Source organism: Manihot esculenta, chromosome 16, assembly GCF_001659605.2.
Source record: "Manihot esculenta cultivar AM560-2 chromosome 16, M.esculenta_v8, whole genome shotgun sequence".
NCBI classification, from domain to species: Eukaryota; Viridiplantae; Streptophyta; class Magnoliopsida; order Malpighiales; family Euphorbiaceae; genus Manihot; species Manihot esculenta.
Genome location: NC_035176.2, coordinates 3,326,953 through 3,343,529, shown reverse-complemented (window position 1 = coordinate 3,343,529; position 16,577 = coordinate 3,326,953). Strand labels below are relative to the sequence as shown.

Sequence of the window (16,577 nt, the reverse complement as noted above, 5' to 3'; positions counted from 1 at the left end):
TTGGTGAAGCGAAGAGCAAGTCTGACTTAGATTCTTATCTGAATGAGGACATTTTAGTGTTGGATGAGAAAGAAGATTTTGACATATTAAAATGGTGGAAAATGAATGCTAATAGGTTTCCTATCTTATCATACATAGTGAAAGATATATTAGTAGTTCCTATATCCACAGTTGCTTCAGAATCAGCATTTAGCACTGGAGGTAGAGTGCTTGATTGTTTTAGGAGTTCTTTAACTCCTAAAATGGTAAATGCCTTAATATGCACACAAGATTGGTTGCGAAAATCCCAACATCACAAACCGATTGAAGAACAAAGTGCAGACCTTGAAAGACTTGAAGAATGTATGTATTAATCTTATTTAATTTACTTTTTTATGTTTTATTTATTTTTATTTGAAAGTATCAATTTTACTTTTTTTTTTTAATTTTTCAACATTCACAAATATGGACATAAGCAGTAGTACAAATGAAAATACGATAAATTTGGATAGTTGAAGGTAAATTAGGTATATATATATATATATATATATATATATATATTATCAGTGAATTTGTTCATTTAGTTTAACAATTCTAATATTTTTTTTCATGTTTTTATAGAAATTAATTGGCATTTGAAGAATGGAGGAATCGAAGAATAGATGGTTGATTGTTGGTGACATAATTGTTGATGGATATTTTAGAATTAACTATTTTATTAGGTTTTATGTTTATTAAATGGAGGATATCTGAATATGGATATATGGTTGGTTGTTAGTGGATTATATGAAGTATATGGACATATGTAATATGTAATATGGAGTGTGGACTAATTATTATATTTTGATGTTGTTTGAATTATTTTATAATTTAACTATTATATTTGATTAAGTGTATTAGGTTAGAAGTTGTTGATTAATTTGGATTTTATGATTAATTGATTGGATTTTATGATTAATTAAACATATTAAGTTCAAATCAATTTTTATTAGGCCCAAATTATAATATAATTCAATGAAATTAGAGAAAAGGTCAAAAAATCGATTTTGAACCAAACCGAATTAAACGGTTCGATTCGATTTTCTATCTTATTTGGTTCAGTTCGATCTACAGTCTGAAACAATTCGGTTAAATCGATTTTAGATGGTTCAGTTCGATACCAAATCGAACCGACCGATACACACCTCAATCTGTACATAATATAAATATACTTTTTACATATTGTAGGAGTATTTTTACCATAAAAAATAAGATAAAGGGAATTAAAGAACCTTCATGCAAATAATATTTTTTTTTTGAAAGCAATGCAAATAATATTAACTTCTCCCATTTCTCTTAATTTTTCATAGAGAAATGTCTTAAATTTAGTCTAACATTTTGTTTGAGATAATAGAAAGTTTTTCAAAATTTAAAAACCCTAATTTTATGTCTATGAGAGAAAGAAATTTTTTAAAATAAGATATCACTAAAAACTTTCCATTTTAATTCATCACTTCTCTTGAAAATCTTTAAATGGTATTATATTCCTCCTAAATAATAAAAAAAATTATTAATATATAAAAATAATAAAAATTCATATTTTATAAAATAATATTTTAAAAAAACTTTATTTTACTATATTTTCTCCCAAACAAAAAATTTAATAAAAAAAACATTTTTTTCTCTCTAATTCCCATCATCCAAATGATGCACAAGTTTGAGAAAAAAAAAATTGATGCACAAGTGACCCATTAATCGAACGGATGCTACTCTTCAGCCTGCTATCGAACGGCAAGTCGTTGGAACCATAAAAATACCAACTTGACCCTTATCCTTCTCTTCTTCAGTTTAGGGGATAAGCCCCAACGCCACAGCCCAGCTTCACCTCTCCACTAATCTCCACAACAATGGCGGCAACAGTAACAGCATCAACTCTCTCCTCTGTCTCCTCTCTCTCAATCCACACCAAGCATCGCCTCTCTCTATCAAAACCTATTAGGTCCTTCTCTCTCTACTCCAAATCCACCCAATTTATCTCCCTCTCTTCCCGCTCCACCGCAATTACCAGAGCCCAATCCAGCGACATTGACACCACCTTCTTCGACACCGTCAATCCCGAAGACGACATCGTCTTTGACCCTCCAAGCCCTCCAGAAGACTTCGTTCCTCCGCCCTACTTTGACGAGGGTCCCATGGAAACCGAGGAAGAAATCGCCGCTGCTTATGAAGAGCTCTATGGACCCGCTTATAGTGGAGAGAGTTATTTGGGCAGTGATGTGTATGTAATGGACTCGAAGGTGAAAAAGACAACTGGGTTTGGTTCGAAAGGGAAGAAGGAAAAAATACGAGATGGGTTTGAGGAGAGAGTAGTGCAGGTGAGAAGAGTGACTAAAGTGGTTAAGGGAGGGAAACAGCTACATTTTAGAGCAATTGTGGTGGTAGGCGACAAGCAGGGCCAAGTTGGTGTTGGAGTTGGCAAAGCCAAGGAAGTAATTGCTGCTGTGCAGAAATCGGCTGTTAATGCGAGGAGGAACATTGTGACTGTGCCCATGACCAAGTACTTGACTTTTCCTCACAGGTATGTATATCAAAACTATGCTTGAATGCTAATGAATTTTCTGTATTTGGAAGCCTAATTTTATGTCTGCTTAGTATTTTGTTGATTCTCTGTTTGTTATTAGTGGGTTCTGGATTTTTGTGCGCTTGAAGTGTTTAAATTTATGGGTTAAACTTAATTGAGATTAATTTTGTGATGGCAATTCTATGAATGTGATTACCTGTATCACAAGAGTGTTTGTAGAGCTAATTGTATGAAATCCCATTTCATTTTATTCAAGCCATTAACCTCTACTTCAGATCAAGTGAGAATTTTTGAACGTTTGCCTACTCTTAAATGCTTCTTTATTTCTATCCAATTGGACTAATGGAGCTACCTCTCTGCATTATGGCTGTTTGAGTTCCATCAAGATGATGATCAGATTAGTCAGGACTTTGTTGGAACCACTAGATCAGTTAATGCCACTGGTATCCCTTAGCTTTGAAATCTAAAATGGAATATGAGGGATTTCATAACGTTCAAGTCGTTTTTGTCGAAAATGCAGGTATAGGGTGATTTAACTTCCATCATGTTATAGAACCGAGTTGCTCAGGACGTGTAAGTTGTTACCTGCTTATGCCATCTCAAGGACATTGGCTGTTAAATGCTTAGGCATAAGAATCTTTTGCCTACTTTAGTTCGAGTTCTTAAGTAAGATAGGACAGAATCACAAAATTGACAGTAGTATATACCTTCATGGACTGAAAATTCAATTGTGCAAAGCCTTTCCTATAGAAATTTTAGCATGATGGAAAAATTGAAGAAAAAATTCTAAAATTTTTTGCTTCTTCTGGCTAAAAGGAATTGTATATTTGTATTATATCCATATTTGTATTGCTTGGTCACAAGAGCATGAATTCTGTTCTGTATATGACATTTCACATAACATAGCCATAATAACAATAAGCTTAGGTTCCTGCAAATGCTAGGCTGAAATTAATTACTTTGTGTAAATGAATGGCAGATCTGAAGGAGATTACGGAGCAGCAAAGGTGATGCTTAGACCTGCCTCTCCTGGTACTGGAGTGATTGCTGGAGGAGCTGTAAGAATTGTTCTTGAAATGGCAGGTGTTGAGAATGCTTTGGGAAAGCAACTTAGGAGTAAGAATGCCCTCAACAATGCCAGAGCTACAGTTGTGGCCGTGCAAAAAATGAAGCAATTCCAAGACGTTGCTCGTGAGCGTGGGATCCCAATGGAAGAACTGTGGAAATGATGGATATAGCAGAAGCTATTTGTTAAAGAAAATATTTTTATTCTTAGGTGTGCATTATGTACAAGAGGGTTTTGTAGTAAAAGCCAATGGAAACAAGAACAAGATTCAGTCATTTGTCTTTCTTGCTCACGACCAGTGTATGTTATTTTAGCTAAGCAATTTTTTTTAACAAATTATTGCTGCTTTAATCTTAGAAGCATTCCTTATCTTTCTTTCATCATTCCTGGCGCAATGTTGAATGGATATGTCTACAATCTAGTCATGGCAGGTCACCTTCACTTTAGTGTTGAATCCAAGAACGTTGTTGTCCAACAAATAAATTAACATTTGTTTCTGGGGTGCAATTAGATTTTCTATTGATTACATCAAAAGCAATTACGACTCATCATTAACTTCTGCGCAAAATGGCTCCCCAATTCGCATACTGGATGCTGGGGGAGAGAAAGCATCTGCCAACTTTCTGCGCAAAATGGCTCCTCCAGTTCACATACTGGAGAGAAAACATATGCTTTTGCTGTGTTCGAATTTTTATATGTATCTAAAGCAAGGATTGCCTACCACCATCCACTAAATGGATTCACAAAACATGTTTGAAAATCACTGATTCGGTTTCCCTTCCTTGCCTAAATACTCTCGACCAAAAAAAAAAAACTCAGCAAGTACTAGCTTCTGGGAACAGTGGTCTGTCTTCTAACATCCAATGGCTTCATCCTTGAAGCAGAAAACATGGAATTGAATAGAGTTGCAATTGAGCATTGAGCAACAAAATATGCTTGTTTGAACTATCATCCGAAGAAAAAGATATCAAACTGAAATAGTCAGGAAGCTAATGTGATAGAAATTCACTAAAAACTTTTCATGATCCATACATTTGATTATATGAGATTTATAAAACTGTGTAAGATACAATTTCAAGATTCTATCTTTTGCCTATCATGCTACGATAACATTTGTATCTTCAGCAGTGTCGGCATTTATTCTCCACAAATGGAGTTCGCCAATATCACCATCTACACATCTGTCCCATGAGATGTGTGTAATTCAAAAAACTTCATAGGCATACATACAAGTACATAGTTTATATGGAGGCATCTGAAAGGATCTCATTTCCATAACTTGACACATTGGTCATGGCTTGCTGATGCAATCGTTTCAGTCTCTAGTGAGTCAGCCAGTGCAGCAATTAAACCACTGTGTGCCGGAACCGACAATGTTTTGTTTCCCTCAATCGGATTCCATAACTCAAGGGACTGCAAGAAAATTTGAGCAATCAGATTTCATTAGGTAGGAACAATACTTAGAAGACTGTAATGAAATGGCAAAGTGGATGAGCCTGCCAATATATATCTTGCTGTATATAATATGCGACACATATGACATATTGGCTTGCTGGGATCTTAGCATGATAGAGAAATGAGCTAAAGAAATTAAATCTTTAGTTCAACTAAATTCCGCCAACAAATTGTTCATCGGCTCTTGAAAATAAAAATAGGCAAAAACCTAAACCCTGCAGTATTCTGAAGGCAAATTTTGCATTAAAAAATATATGAAAAAAGACAATCTCATTCCTGCATGCTCAAGATTCTGGCAATATAATGTTCTTTTATAGCATTCATGTCGTTGAAGATAACCACTTCTCATTACCAATTATGGGAAATATGGACCTAATATACATGAAAGCGAGTTCCATTTTATTTTTATTTTATTTTTTTCATGAAGGGACCCATTTGTCTGTGTCTTGGATACGGTGGATCGGGTCCAAGCAAGTTTTTCGCACTAATTATATACATGGAAGAAGACTAGCAACAAATATACAGCATCACTTCACTAGAAGTGCAAAGTTCAAAATACAAAATTAGCACAATTTACAAGGGATTATCATCATTACGATATTAGTATTAGTAATAATATTAAAGAAGGAACTAACCTGATAGCTGCCAATTACCAGGAGCTGTGAGTATCCAGGATGAAAGGTGCATGACTGGAACTGGTTGCCATTTGAATGCAATTCATACATGCAACTTCCACCTGACACAAGTGACCATACTCGTGCACTGTCTGCACTAACAGATGCAATATACTTCCCACTCATATCCCAGGAAAGAGAATGGATTTCTTTTGCATGCCCCTGAGAGGACAAAGAACTTAGCCAGTAACCTAGCTTGGAAAGAACAGGTGGAAAGATGTGGCAAAAATATGATCACATCTTTGTAAAACACTTTAATCTTTAAGGATTACCTTCAAATTGAATTGGACACCAGTGTCATTCTCAACATCAATTACATTAATATTATTTCTCGAGCAAGTAGCCAATAACTTGCCATATTGAGGCTGGAATCTGACTTGTTTAGATGCTCCCTTTTTGGTTGCTCCACAAGAGATTGAGAAAAGGTTAGGCTTGATAAATCTCAATAGAACATTGACTACTACCATTATCTTTTAAGCAAGAGATTACAAAGGACACGGTAACTAGAAATTGCAAATAAGACCTAGAATATAGAATTGTGATAGGATTTTCTCCGCTTATCCTACCGGTGATGTGGCATAGGATATGTTACCATTTAATCAAGTTGCTTGATGGCTAAATGATTCAAAGCATTGAAAGCATGCCAACACTGAACAGGTGTACAAATTTGCTCTTCCATGGTGCATTATCGCACGTTTTCACACAATTTGAGAGGTATCAAAGCTAATGAGCTGTGACAATGAAATCAGTTAGGCCTAGCAACTTGTCTGGTCCAGGGGTGGAACTGGCTGTTCAGGGCTGGGACAGGAAATTGAACTGGAACCAGACCAGTGGTTTAGGTTCGCATTAAAAAACGGTTTTGGCCCATCAGCACATTCCAAAGCGCCCAAAAAATTATACAACTCTAGCAGTGCTTTTGTTTAAGCATATATCCCAAGAAAATAACTATTAGTAGGATTAATAACTTAGAGAAACCCTTGCATGACAATACCATACAAAAATACTCACAGGGACTTTGAGTTGTGTTTCAAATTCAAAATGCACTTTGATGCTGAAAACTTGCACAAAAAATAATCAAACCAAATAACATCCCGTTTCAGATATTAGCATAACATAATGCTACTATTTAATTGTCACGAGCACAAGGGCCAAGATTGAACCTTAGAAACATGTGTGCAAGCACAACGGTTGACATTCCATAATCGGATCTCATCATTGCTATCACATGAGCAGAGTAGATCTGCCTTTCTCGGATGGAAATCCAATGCCATCACTTGATCAGCATGACCTAAAAGCTTGAAAAGTGATTTGCTTGGCTGCAGTTTAAATGAAAACATGTTACGTGCTTCACTGGAGTTTGATTAGTCACAACCTAAAATAATAAATTAGAAAATCTACAAATACATGAGATATATTTGAGTGTACAACAGAAATAAAATGAATTGTCATTGCTTAATCCAAAGCCCAAACTTTGATATTCATTGACTTGCAAAAGTTAAACTAACAGATAAGAGGTGGAAGAGAAAATAATATTTGTTGAAAAAAAATATTGCAGAAGAGATTCTTTAACGCTTCAATATCCATTTCCCTAATGTTAATCGGTTTTTAACAAGAATATGTTAATTCTAGTTAGGCAAGTCAAGTTTCACAAGCTACCTTATCCTCCAGAAGGTCCAATACAATTATTTCATGGATTATTATGAGACAAAAGATAGTTTCATGAAATTTAATCACTTAATATTCAACACACAAGCAGCTTCTTAAACGTAAAATCACATTGAATATCTTATTTTTCTGAAGTTGGTACTTGGTTAAAGAATTACAACACTATAAAAGGCAAAATGTTCAATTTTAAATACATTTTAACAAACAACAAAGTGACCAATATCCTGTATAATCAGAGAGCTTCTAAACCCCCTTTCCAAAAATTTCAAAATGATATAAGTACAATCCAGGTAATAGCATGGCATGATTTTCCACTTTGGAATTTCATGCAGTGAAACAGATAACATAAAGCAGTAGATATCAATAAACCAAAAGATGATATAAACATCTGTTAGAAAAACAATACACAAGTAAAAAAATTAGAGGAAAGCAGCAAGCAATATTGCTATACAGAGAAATCTAACAAAGTATTGATTCTTTTAACGAGAAGACCAAATTATAAATAAAATGAATTGAGCAACACAATCAAGACTAGAGGGAAGACATGAGGAGTATAATTACTTTGGTTGCATCCCATATTTGCAATGTTCTATCAAAGGAAGATGTGGCATATATAGTCGAATTTGGTCTAAATCGAACATCTGTAATTAGAAGTGAATGTCCTTCTGAAGAATTAACGAAATCAAACGTTTCCATGTTCCAAATAAAAACCTGCCAGAGAAAAACTCCAAGTTTGCTGCAATAATTATGATTAAAAAGAGAAAGCTAAACTGAACCTGAAAACTTGATGATCTCAAAGTACCTTCTTGTCATGTCCAGCACTGGCTAATAGTCTCCCATCAGATGAAAAATGACAGCTTAACACCTTGCTTTTGCTTGAGCGAAGGCAACCAATCTCTTCAAAAGCAAAGCCTACAAGACAGTAACAGATCCTTAGATAGGAATAGCCTAAATGAAATACCCGAACAAAAAACAAAGCAGAAAAAGTTACTAAGCCTGCAGCAGTATATTCTACATACACCATGTCAACTTCACTATACCGAATGGAATATATCTATCAAACAGTTTTATCGATTATAAATTATATTTACTATTGACCAATGCTAATCTATGTTCTGTTATGCATTTCCCATCTAGACAATGTGTAGCTGCCATGGGCTTTGACTATGAATTTCCAAAATGAGGGGCATATTCCTAACTTAAGAGGCTTCTAAGTCCTAGACAAATTAAATTATGATGGATGAAACAATTGCACCTTGCAACAAAATAGGCATTTGTTTGTCTATAATATGATTTCATCTAAGCCAAAAAAAGAAAAAACTCCTTTTATTCTGGGGATTTGACATCAACCTTAGTTCTAAAACAAAGCCAAACTTATCCCCCTGCACAAAAGTTTAGAGGATTAGAGGTCAGCAAGACTGCATCTAACCATAAGATTGCAGAATGAAGTAATAAGTTACGGAAATATGATGAAAACATATGTTTTCATTATACTTTTTTTTCTTTTGAAAATACTTTACCTTTCTTTTTTAGTGTAAGACTACATGTGCTCATAATCTATCACCCTTCATTAAGAATATGTTGTTATATAAGAGTCTAGCTATCAGATCATATAAAATAAATCACTATACTAATTTTCAACTTTCTGTAATGAAAATGACACTGGTAACGACGAATTTAGCAAACAAATTTAGGGATCTAGATTTATGTATTAAGTATCAAATTGTCTAATTTTTAAGGTACTCTTATTGTATAAGCCAAAGAAATTTACCTTTATGATCATTTTTAGCACAAGCTGTAGAACGGCGTTTTAAATTGCCAAGAGGAGTGCCTTTGTCATTATTTTTGTCATCACCGGTGCATAAAAAGGATTCAACATTTTCATTTGCAGGTTTATCAACTTCAGCATTTGCACAACCCTATGAAATGCACATTCCAATTAAAATGCTACAAATACCAAACTTCATATACGCTTTGCAAAGAGTTCATATTATCAGGATTAGGAGCAAAATAATTAAATGAAATAATGATAGTATGACTTCTCAATCAAACTCTGCAGTCTTCTTTCATATTTCTTTTGCAGGCATTTAACCTACCAAAATGTGGTCTCCAGCTCTTGAATAAGACAATTTCCTTCTCTTTCTGCCGTTCTGATTGAAAGCAGGTAACTTAGGAGGACATATATCAGAAAGAATTGAGAACCATAGTACTTTGCGTCAAAATTAGGAAACCATGACTATCTTGTTCCTCATAATAAAAATGTACTGATGAATGGTAGTACCTCTGGTAACTGCTGCTGCATATGGTGATCATGTTTGTGTCGGTGCTCTTCAGTTTGTTTCATTTGGACCATCAACTATTTTATCACAAGAAATTGCAAATCAGGAGAAACTTTATGAAAAGCACAATAAGAACTTCAAAATGATCATCCAAATACATTTATTATGCTTGATATTAACTTTCATCTCTTTCTTACTAGTGTTGATAACAATAATATATTGGTCGAAATGGGAAATTATGGTAGAACAAAAGCATTACATTCAATCTTTAATCTCTATGAATGCTATTATTTGGTAACCTCTTAATAACCAAAATACTATTTCTGTAAGTATGCAGTCACAGCCGATTAAAAGGTCCTAACCCCAATGTCTGAGACCTACTTGAAAGGTCCTAACCCTTTTCTTTATCAACCTTCAGGGCATTCTCCTCACAACCAAAACCAATGGGCTTGAAGGCATTTATCTTGTCTCTGAGTTCAACATAGCCATAACATCAACAATCAATTCATACAACATATTCTATAGAGATTTTGCTAAGCCATAATTGGTCTGGAAAATTAATTCATGTCAACTTGCTTTCACATTAAGCACAGGGAATGAATAGTTGGTCTAAAGAATAACAAAAATTTCTTCAAGGAAAGCAGTTCTTTGTATGAAACCCATGGAAAAGTTGCAGAAGATCTTTTCCCCCTTTGATAATCTTTGATTCAAAACAATCAAACCAAGTGTCACACCATTTCTTAGTACTTGGCTACCCCTGGTTAAAGAAGGAATACTTACTTGCCTTTCAGGATGCCTTACTATGTCATTTTTAAGATGCTTTCACATCCACATCTTTCCCATCACTTTTATAATGAATATTTCTTTGTATACATAAGTGGGTTATCCCTTTGGCAAAAAAAATATATAAAAAGTGGGCTACCCCTAGTTGCTACATTTATATATAAAAGCCAGAGTATTATTGTCTAACTGTTGGCATGCATCCAAATGTTTACCTGGCTGTGACCTTTTACTCCAAAATTATCATAAAATGGAAGCTTCTATTGTTGACTCCCATTTGATGGGAAGAATTGCTTCTATGTTACCGCCCAAAATTTTATTTTTTTCAAAGAAGCTAACCAGATTGTTGAATCCCACATCGGTTTTGGAAAGGAGTAATGTGCCCCTTATATGGGTTTTAGACACTCCTCCCCTTGAGCTAGTTTTTGGGGTGAGTTAAGCTTGGCTCAAATTTAACATAGTAACAAAGCCTCCCCAATCCGATGTTAGGTCTCCTATAAATATGTCACGCACCAGTAAAATTATGGGGGTGAGGAGGTGTGTTGAATCCCACATCGGTTGTGGAAAGGGCTAATGTGCCCTTATATGGGTCTTAGGCACTCCTCCCCTTGAACTAGCTTTTGGAGTGAGTTAGACCTAGCCCAAATTTAACACTTTTGGAGTGAGTTAGACCTGGCCCAAATTTAACACAGATAACAGTAGATTATTTTCACTGACCTTTGCATCTTTTCCATTCATTTTACTCTCAGGAAGAATCACGTATTGACCATCAAAATTAGCAAAGCTTCCAGGAAAAGCAGATGCCAAGTTTCCAAATGTAAGTGATGGGGAATGACCCAATAGATTGTGTTGTTGTTTCTCTGCCAACATAGGAAACTGTTGTGGTTGGCTTGGTGTCTGCATCAGTGAGTTTGAAAGCCGTCCATTTAAGGATTCTGAATAGCCTGGCTTTACTTCTTCATTCACACATGTAGAGAAAGAAGTTAGGGATTAGAAATGATAAATAGTAACTTATCATAGCAAAAACAACTTAATTTTTATCTATTCAATCTTTGTATTCCTGTATTACAAAATGCAAAGATGCAACTTTCAGTGATCTGTGCATTCAATTTTGTCCTGTATCATCTAATAACTGGAGGAAAAAAAAGACCTTGATATCATTTGATATTACTAGATAATAATTAGAACGTGAAAATTTGACTAGACTGAAAATTACTTGAGGGCATACCCACCACATATCCTTTAATTTAGGACTGCAAATGAGCCAAAACATGCATCTCAAAGCTCTGCTTTAATCCTTAACCAAAATTCAGCTTGACTTAGCCCTTTATAGCCCTACCTTTAATGGCATATAATGCCAGTACAAGTCAAACCTTCACAATCTTACAAATCATATTTACAAATCATACAAGAAAAAAGTTAAACTACAATAACACATTGCCCTGTAATTCTTCCAAATTAATCGTCATGTAAAGTTGCAGAGTTTCAAGAGAAAGAGAGCAATAGCTAAATTAGGATCCTACAAACCTGCACCACAGGATTTAGGTCTTGCAAGTATCCCCTTTGGTACTCCTTCAAGGAGACCAATGTCCATAGGATTAGCTTCAGCGATGCTGTTAATATTTCTAGTTGACTGTAAAAAGGCACATAAACGTCATATGAACTCTAGCAATTTAGAAATCTAACCAGGAGTTTTTAGATGAGGCTGTACTCTCACAGTCAGTTGTTGAGCCTGATTCTGAAGTTGCTGCTGCAAGAAGCTGAAACAACCAAATAGATATCAAAGAAAAGTACAAGAGAATACCGATCTATGCATGCAACCCTCTTAATGTGCAGGCACTTTTCGCAACATTCTATTTAATAGGCTGTTGCAAACAATTGTTGTATACTTTTTCTTGAAAATGTACAGGAATTTAATGATAAACCATTCTTTTTCACCTAAAAATGGGCTCTGCAATGACACAGGAGGTGCAAAGAAATGAAAAATAAAAGCAGAAAACCAACTATGATATAAAAACTAAATACAAACATGTACTTGAAATACCTTGGACTGGTTGCGGCTGACTTTGATAAATTCAGCTTATTACCATGAAGTTGCAATAAATTTGGATTAGAGTTGCTAACAGGGTAACAAAGACTTTGTTGTTCCTCTAACATTCTTGCAGGCAAAAGGCAAGCAGGAGGCTGCCCCGAGGCCCCCGACATCTTGTAGTGAGAGCCAAATGGAAACTCTCCATGTTTCTGGTGGTATACATCTAATTTTGGCAGAATTGGACGCATATTTTGTAGTGCATGCTGTAGTATTTGTCCATCCTGAATTATTTGTCCATCCTGAAAACCAAACAAAAATAATACACCTTGTATATGCCATCTTTAAACAAAAACAACCATAAAAAAAGTTTCAATTCAACAAATTATCACCTTAGCAGGGAACTTCCCCTTGGCCTCTTCATGTTTAAGTTGTCTAGAGGCATGCATATCATAAAATAATGTCCACCATTCATGTAGAAACCCATCAACTGAATCAACTGCTGAAAAACACAAGCATGTTCATTCTACTATTAAACTTCTTGTTATTGGCAAAAGAAAATTATGAGGCTCATGTAATAGTGCCAGATGAAAAAACTAGAAATAAAAAGAAGTCTAAATTCAATTTACTTACAATGATTCGCATTCCATAAATAAGAACACATATTCTTAAAGAAAAGATGAAATAAGGACCTCTCCCCCTCAGAATAAGAAAAATGATAAAATAAAAGAAGATGATATATCACAAAAACTTAACAAAACTGAGAATGAATGGTAAGCAAATTGGGGAAAAAATTATGATATAATCAATATTAAGAGTTCAAATATATTGCTACTAAAAAACTTGTATATCCCCTCTGCCACCCCAACTAACAAAGGAAAAAATCTAAAGCCAATAAATTCATCCATAAAAACAGATTCAGTTGCAAGATCGCATACCAACAGGATGTTCACCAACATTTGCTTCTTTTCTGAAAATTGCAGCTGTGTCGTGCAACTTCCTTTTCACCAAATAATCGTGCAAATACAAATCAAGCCTACAACCCCAAAATCAAATAAAACACAAGTTAAAACTTAAACACACTAGAAGAAAAAAGAGGGATAAAAGAAAACTAAGCAAATAAACTAACATCTTTTTAGCATCCCAAGAATTACCCGAGTCCATGATGACCTTCTACTACAATCACACCCAATAAGCTAAAAATCAAAGAAAAGAGAAATACAGTGATGTTAAATGAATGTCACGTATAAATGAGATAAAACACAAAAGAAGCGAGGTGAGGATTATGGTGCAAAATGAATTGAAGTGAAAAACCCACATGGGATTTCAAAAGAAACACATGGAGACAGAGAAAGCGGATGATACCTGACTAGAGACTCGGCAATGCAGCAAGTGACAGTGCCATGCAAAGGGTGGGCGAAAGAAAAAAGGACAAACAAACAAATTTGGCTTTTTGTGGAGGAGAAATACACAGAGTCAGAGAGAGAGGGATGGACCTTAATGGGCTTATATACATTTCTGCCTTTGATAATGGTTTCAACCGCACGTGCAGGTCGTGCACCATTCCTCTACAGATGGTTGCTACAGATTTTGGAGGCGTACGGACGCTGTGGACTACGAGAAATTATGTTTTCTTTTTCCAATTTTAATTTTATTTTATTAAACATAATAATTATTTCAATTAATAAAATAATGTTTTCATTTTATTTTTAATATTAAATAACTAAAATAACATTAATTTTATTTTCAAATTAAAATAAATACATCTTTAATGCTTTATTCCAACATCATATATTTTCATCCAAATTTAACTGTATAAATTTTTTATTTATTTTTTTTAAAATAGAGATTAAAAATTAAAATGTGAAATCTCTTAAATTTAATAAAATATACTTGTTATCAGATTAAGTATGTGAGTGTATAAATTTTTATTTTTTTATTTATATTTTATTTTTTATATAATAATTAAAATTTATTAAAAAAATAAAGTTATATTTAATACAACAAATATATGAATTTTAAGTTAAATAAATAATTTAAATAAGACTTTTTTGAAAAAAATAATTAAATAAAATTGTCTTTATATGGTAAAAGCCACGAATATGGCAACTAAAGAATCTATTCTGGCACAGTTATTGAAAATGGTGTCTTCCCATTTTTGGCAATGAGTAGGTAAAACAGGCCCGTTTCAATATTATTTTAAGGAAACTTTTTTTTTCTTGTATATATTAATAATGATTTAATATTCTATTTGAATTAAGAAAAATATTTTTTTTCTAAAAAATTATTTTTTTATAATTTTATATGTTTAAAATATTTAAGGAAATTAATTAATGTACTTTTTTAATTAAAAATAAATTTAAGTTATTTTTAAAAAATGATTTCATGTTTTGAAAAATAAGAAGTCAATTTTTACTATTTGAATATTTATTTACACCACTGAAATTTTTACATAATTTTTATTTTACTTTTGATGTTGCAAGTAAATATTGAAAATGATTTTTTTTTTAAAATATTTTTTATATTTTTCATATATAAATTACCTTTAATAAATAAATAGAGTTAAAAGAGACATGAAAATACAACTGGTAAAAAAATTCATTTAGAATTAAAAAATAAAATAAAATTATTTAAATAAAAATTAAATGAACTAATTAACTTTTAACTTAATTATAATAGTACCCACTGATTGGTCTTCCAGCACATTTTAAGGTGTAAAGAGTATGTAAGAATAATTTTTAAAAAATTTTAACTAACACCTTGTTTGGTTGGAATAAATCAATTAGTAAATTTAAAATTCTCATATGAAAACTGGTTTTATTTAATTGAGAGATTTATAATTTAGTTCTTAGATATTACTTTTATTAATAAGTCAATCTCTATATTTTCAGAAATTTATTAAAACATTCTTATCTTTTTTTTAATCAATAAAATAGTTTTTCTATTCTCTTTTCCGTTAAAAATAGATAAAAGATGAGAGAATAAATTTTTAAAATTTAATTTTGCCCTTAAATAAAATCTCTTATTTAGTTCTTGAATATTACTATTATTAACAAGTCAGTCTTTGCATTTTCAAAAATCTATTAAAACATTCTTATATTTTTTCATATATATTAAAATGTCCATATCGTTTTTTTCCGTTAATGAAATAGTTCCTATATTTTCTCATATCTATTAAAATGTCATTATCATTTATTTTCGTCAACGAAATAGTTCATTCTCATCGTTTCTTTCCGTTAACAAAATAGTCTCTCCATATATTTTCAAAAATATATTAAAACATTCTTATCTTTTCTCATATCTATTAAAACGTGTTTATCGTTTCTTTTCGTCAACGAAATAGTCTCTATCTTTTCTCACATCTATTAAAACGTTCTTATCGTTTCTTTTCATTAACGAAATAGCCCCTCCTCCTCAAAAAAAAAAAAGAAAAAAGAAGAAGATGATGAAGAAGAAGAAGCAAAAGAAGGAGAAGAAGAAGAAGCAGAAGAAGAAGAAAGAATCAATGAAAAAGGAGGAAGAGGAAAAAAATGGGATAATTTAGTCTTTCACTATATTTTTAACGGTAAAAATGGGAGATAATGAAGTTTTAATAGGTTTTTGAAATTGTAGAGACTGACTTGTTAATAATGGTAATACCCAGGAACTAAATTATAAATCTCTCTCTTTTTAATTTCTCGAGAAATTTAGAATTTTTTTTCTTAGTCAAGAGAAAGTAATTTATTTACTTTAATTTAATTAAATTATTTTTTAGAAAATAACTGCCTAAATTTTATTAATCCATGTATATATATGAAAGTTACACAGATTTAGGAATTAATTTGGCAATTAATAATTTAGCTGATGGTGCTTCAAAGAGGCTAGGCATCAAATTTAGAATAAAAGAGACCGTTGGAGCAAAGGAATATTTCTTGATGTAGGTATCTGCAGGCAAGTTCCTTTACCGGTGGAGGAAGAGATAACACTTAGTTTCTTCATCTAGGTTTGGATACTATTTTTAGGATATGCAAATCGAAAAAATTAATTAAATTAAATTAATTTAAAATTTTGATTCAGTTTTTTAATCATTCGGTTCAGTTTTTAATTTTAA

General features: G+C 32.8%; 2 protein-coding genes across 5 annotated transcripts; one reads left to right on the top strand and one right to left on the bottom strand.

The window, feature by feature from the left end:
• The first annotated feature begins 1,791 nt into the window (after window positions 1–1,791).
• On the top strand, window positions 1,792–3,988 carry LOC110604059 (30S ribosomal protein S5, chloroplastic). Its single transcript, XM_021742121.2, has 2 exons — window positions 1,792–2,536; window positions 3,519–3,988. The coding sequence occupies exons 1-2, from the start codon at window positions 1,866–1,868 to the stop codon at window positions 3,766–3,768; spliced, it is 921 nt and encodes a 306-aa protein (XP_021597813.1). The 5' UTR covers window positions 1,792–1,865; the 3' UTR covers window positions 3,769–3,988.
• A 603-nt stretch (window positions 3,989–4,591) lies between these two features.
• Window positions 4,592–14,004, bottom strand: LOC110603571 (transcriptional corepressor LEUNIG). 4 transcript variants are annotated; one of them, XM_021741328.2, is made up of 17 exons: window positions 13,853–14,004; window positions 13,617–13,683; window positions 13,426–13,523; window positions 12,880–12,989; window positions 12,503–12,789; window positions 12,170–12,218; window positions 11,986–12,091; window positions 11,176–11,414; window positions 9,681–9,755; window positions 9,496–9,549; window positions 9,171–9,318; window positions 8,202–8,311; window positions 7,961–8,110; window positions 6,895–7,050; window positions 6,007–6,126; window positions 5,696–5,896; window positions 4,592–5,018 (listed from the first exon to the last, which is right to left on the bottom strand). In XM_021741328.2, the coding sequence occupies exons 2-17, from the start codon at window positions 13,649–13,651 to the stop codon at window positions 4,872–4,874; spliced, it is 2,085 nt and encodes a 694-aa protein (XP_021597020.1). In that variant the 5' UTR covers window positions 13,652–13,683; window positions 13,853–14,004; the 3' UTR covers window positions 4,592–4,871. The 4 variants fall into 4 exon arrangements, with proteins under 4 accessions (XP_021597020.1, XP_021597022.1, XP_021597021.1 ...); XM_021741330.2 differs by having other exon boundaries at window positions 12,176–12,218; XM_021741329.2 differs by having other exon boundaries at window positions 12,880–12,986.
• Window positions 14,005–16,577: the final 2,573 nt, after the last annotated feature.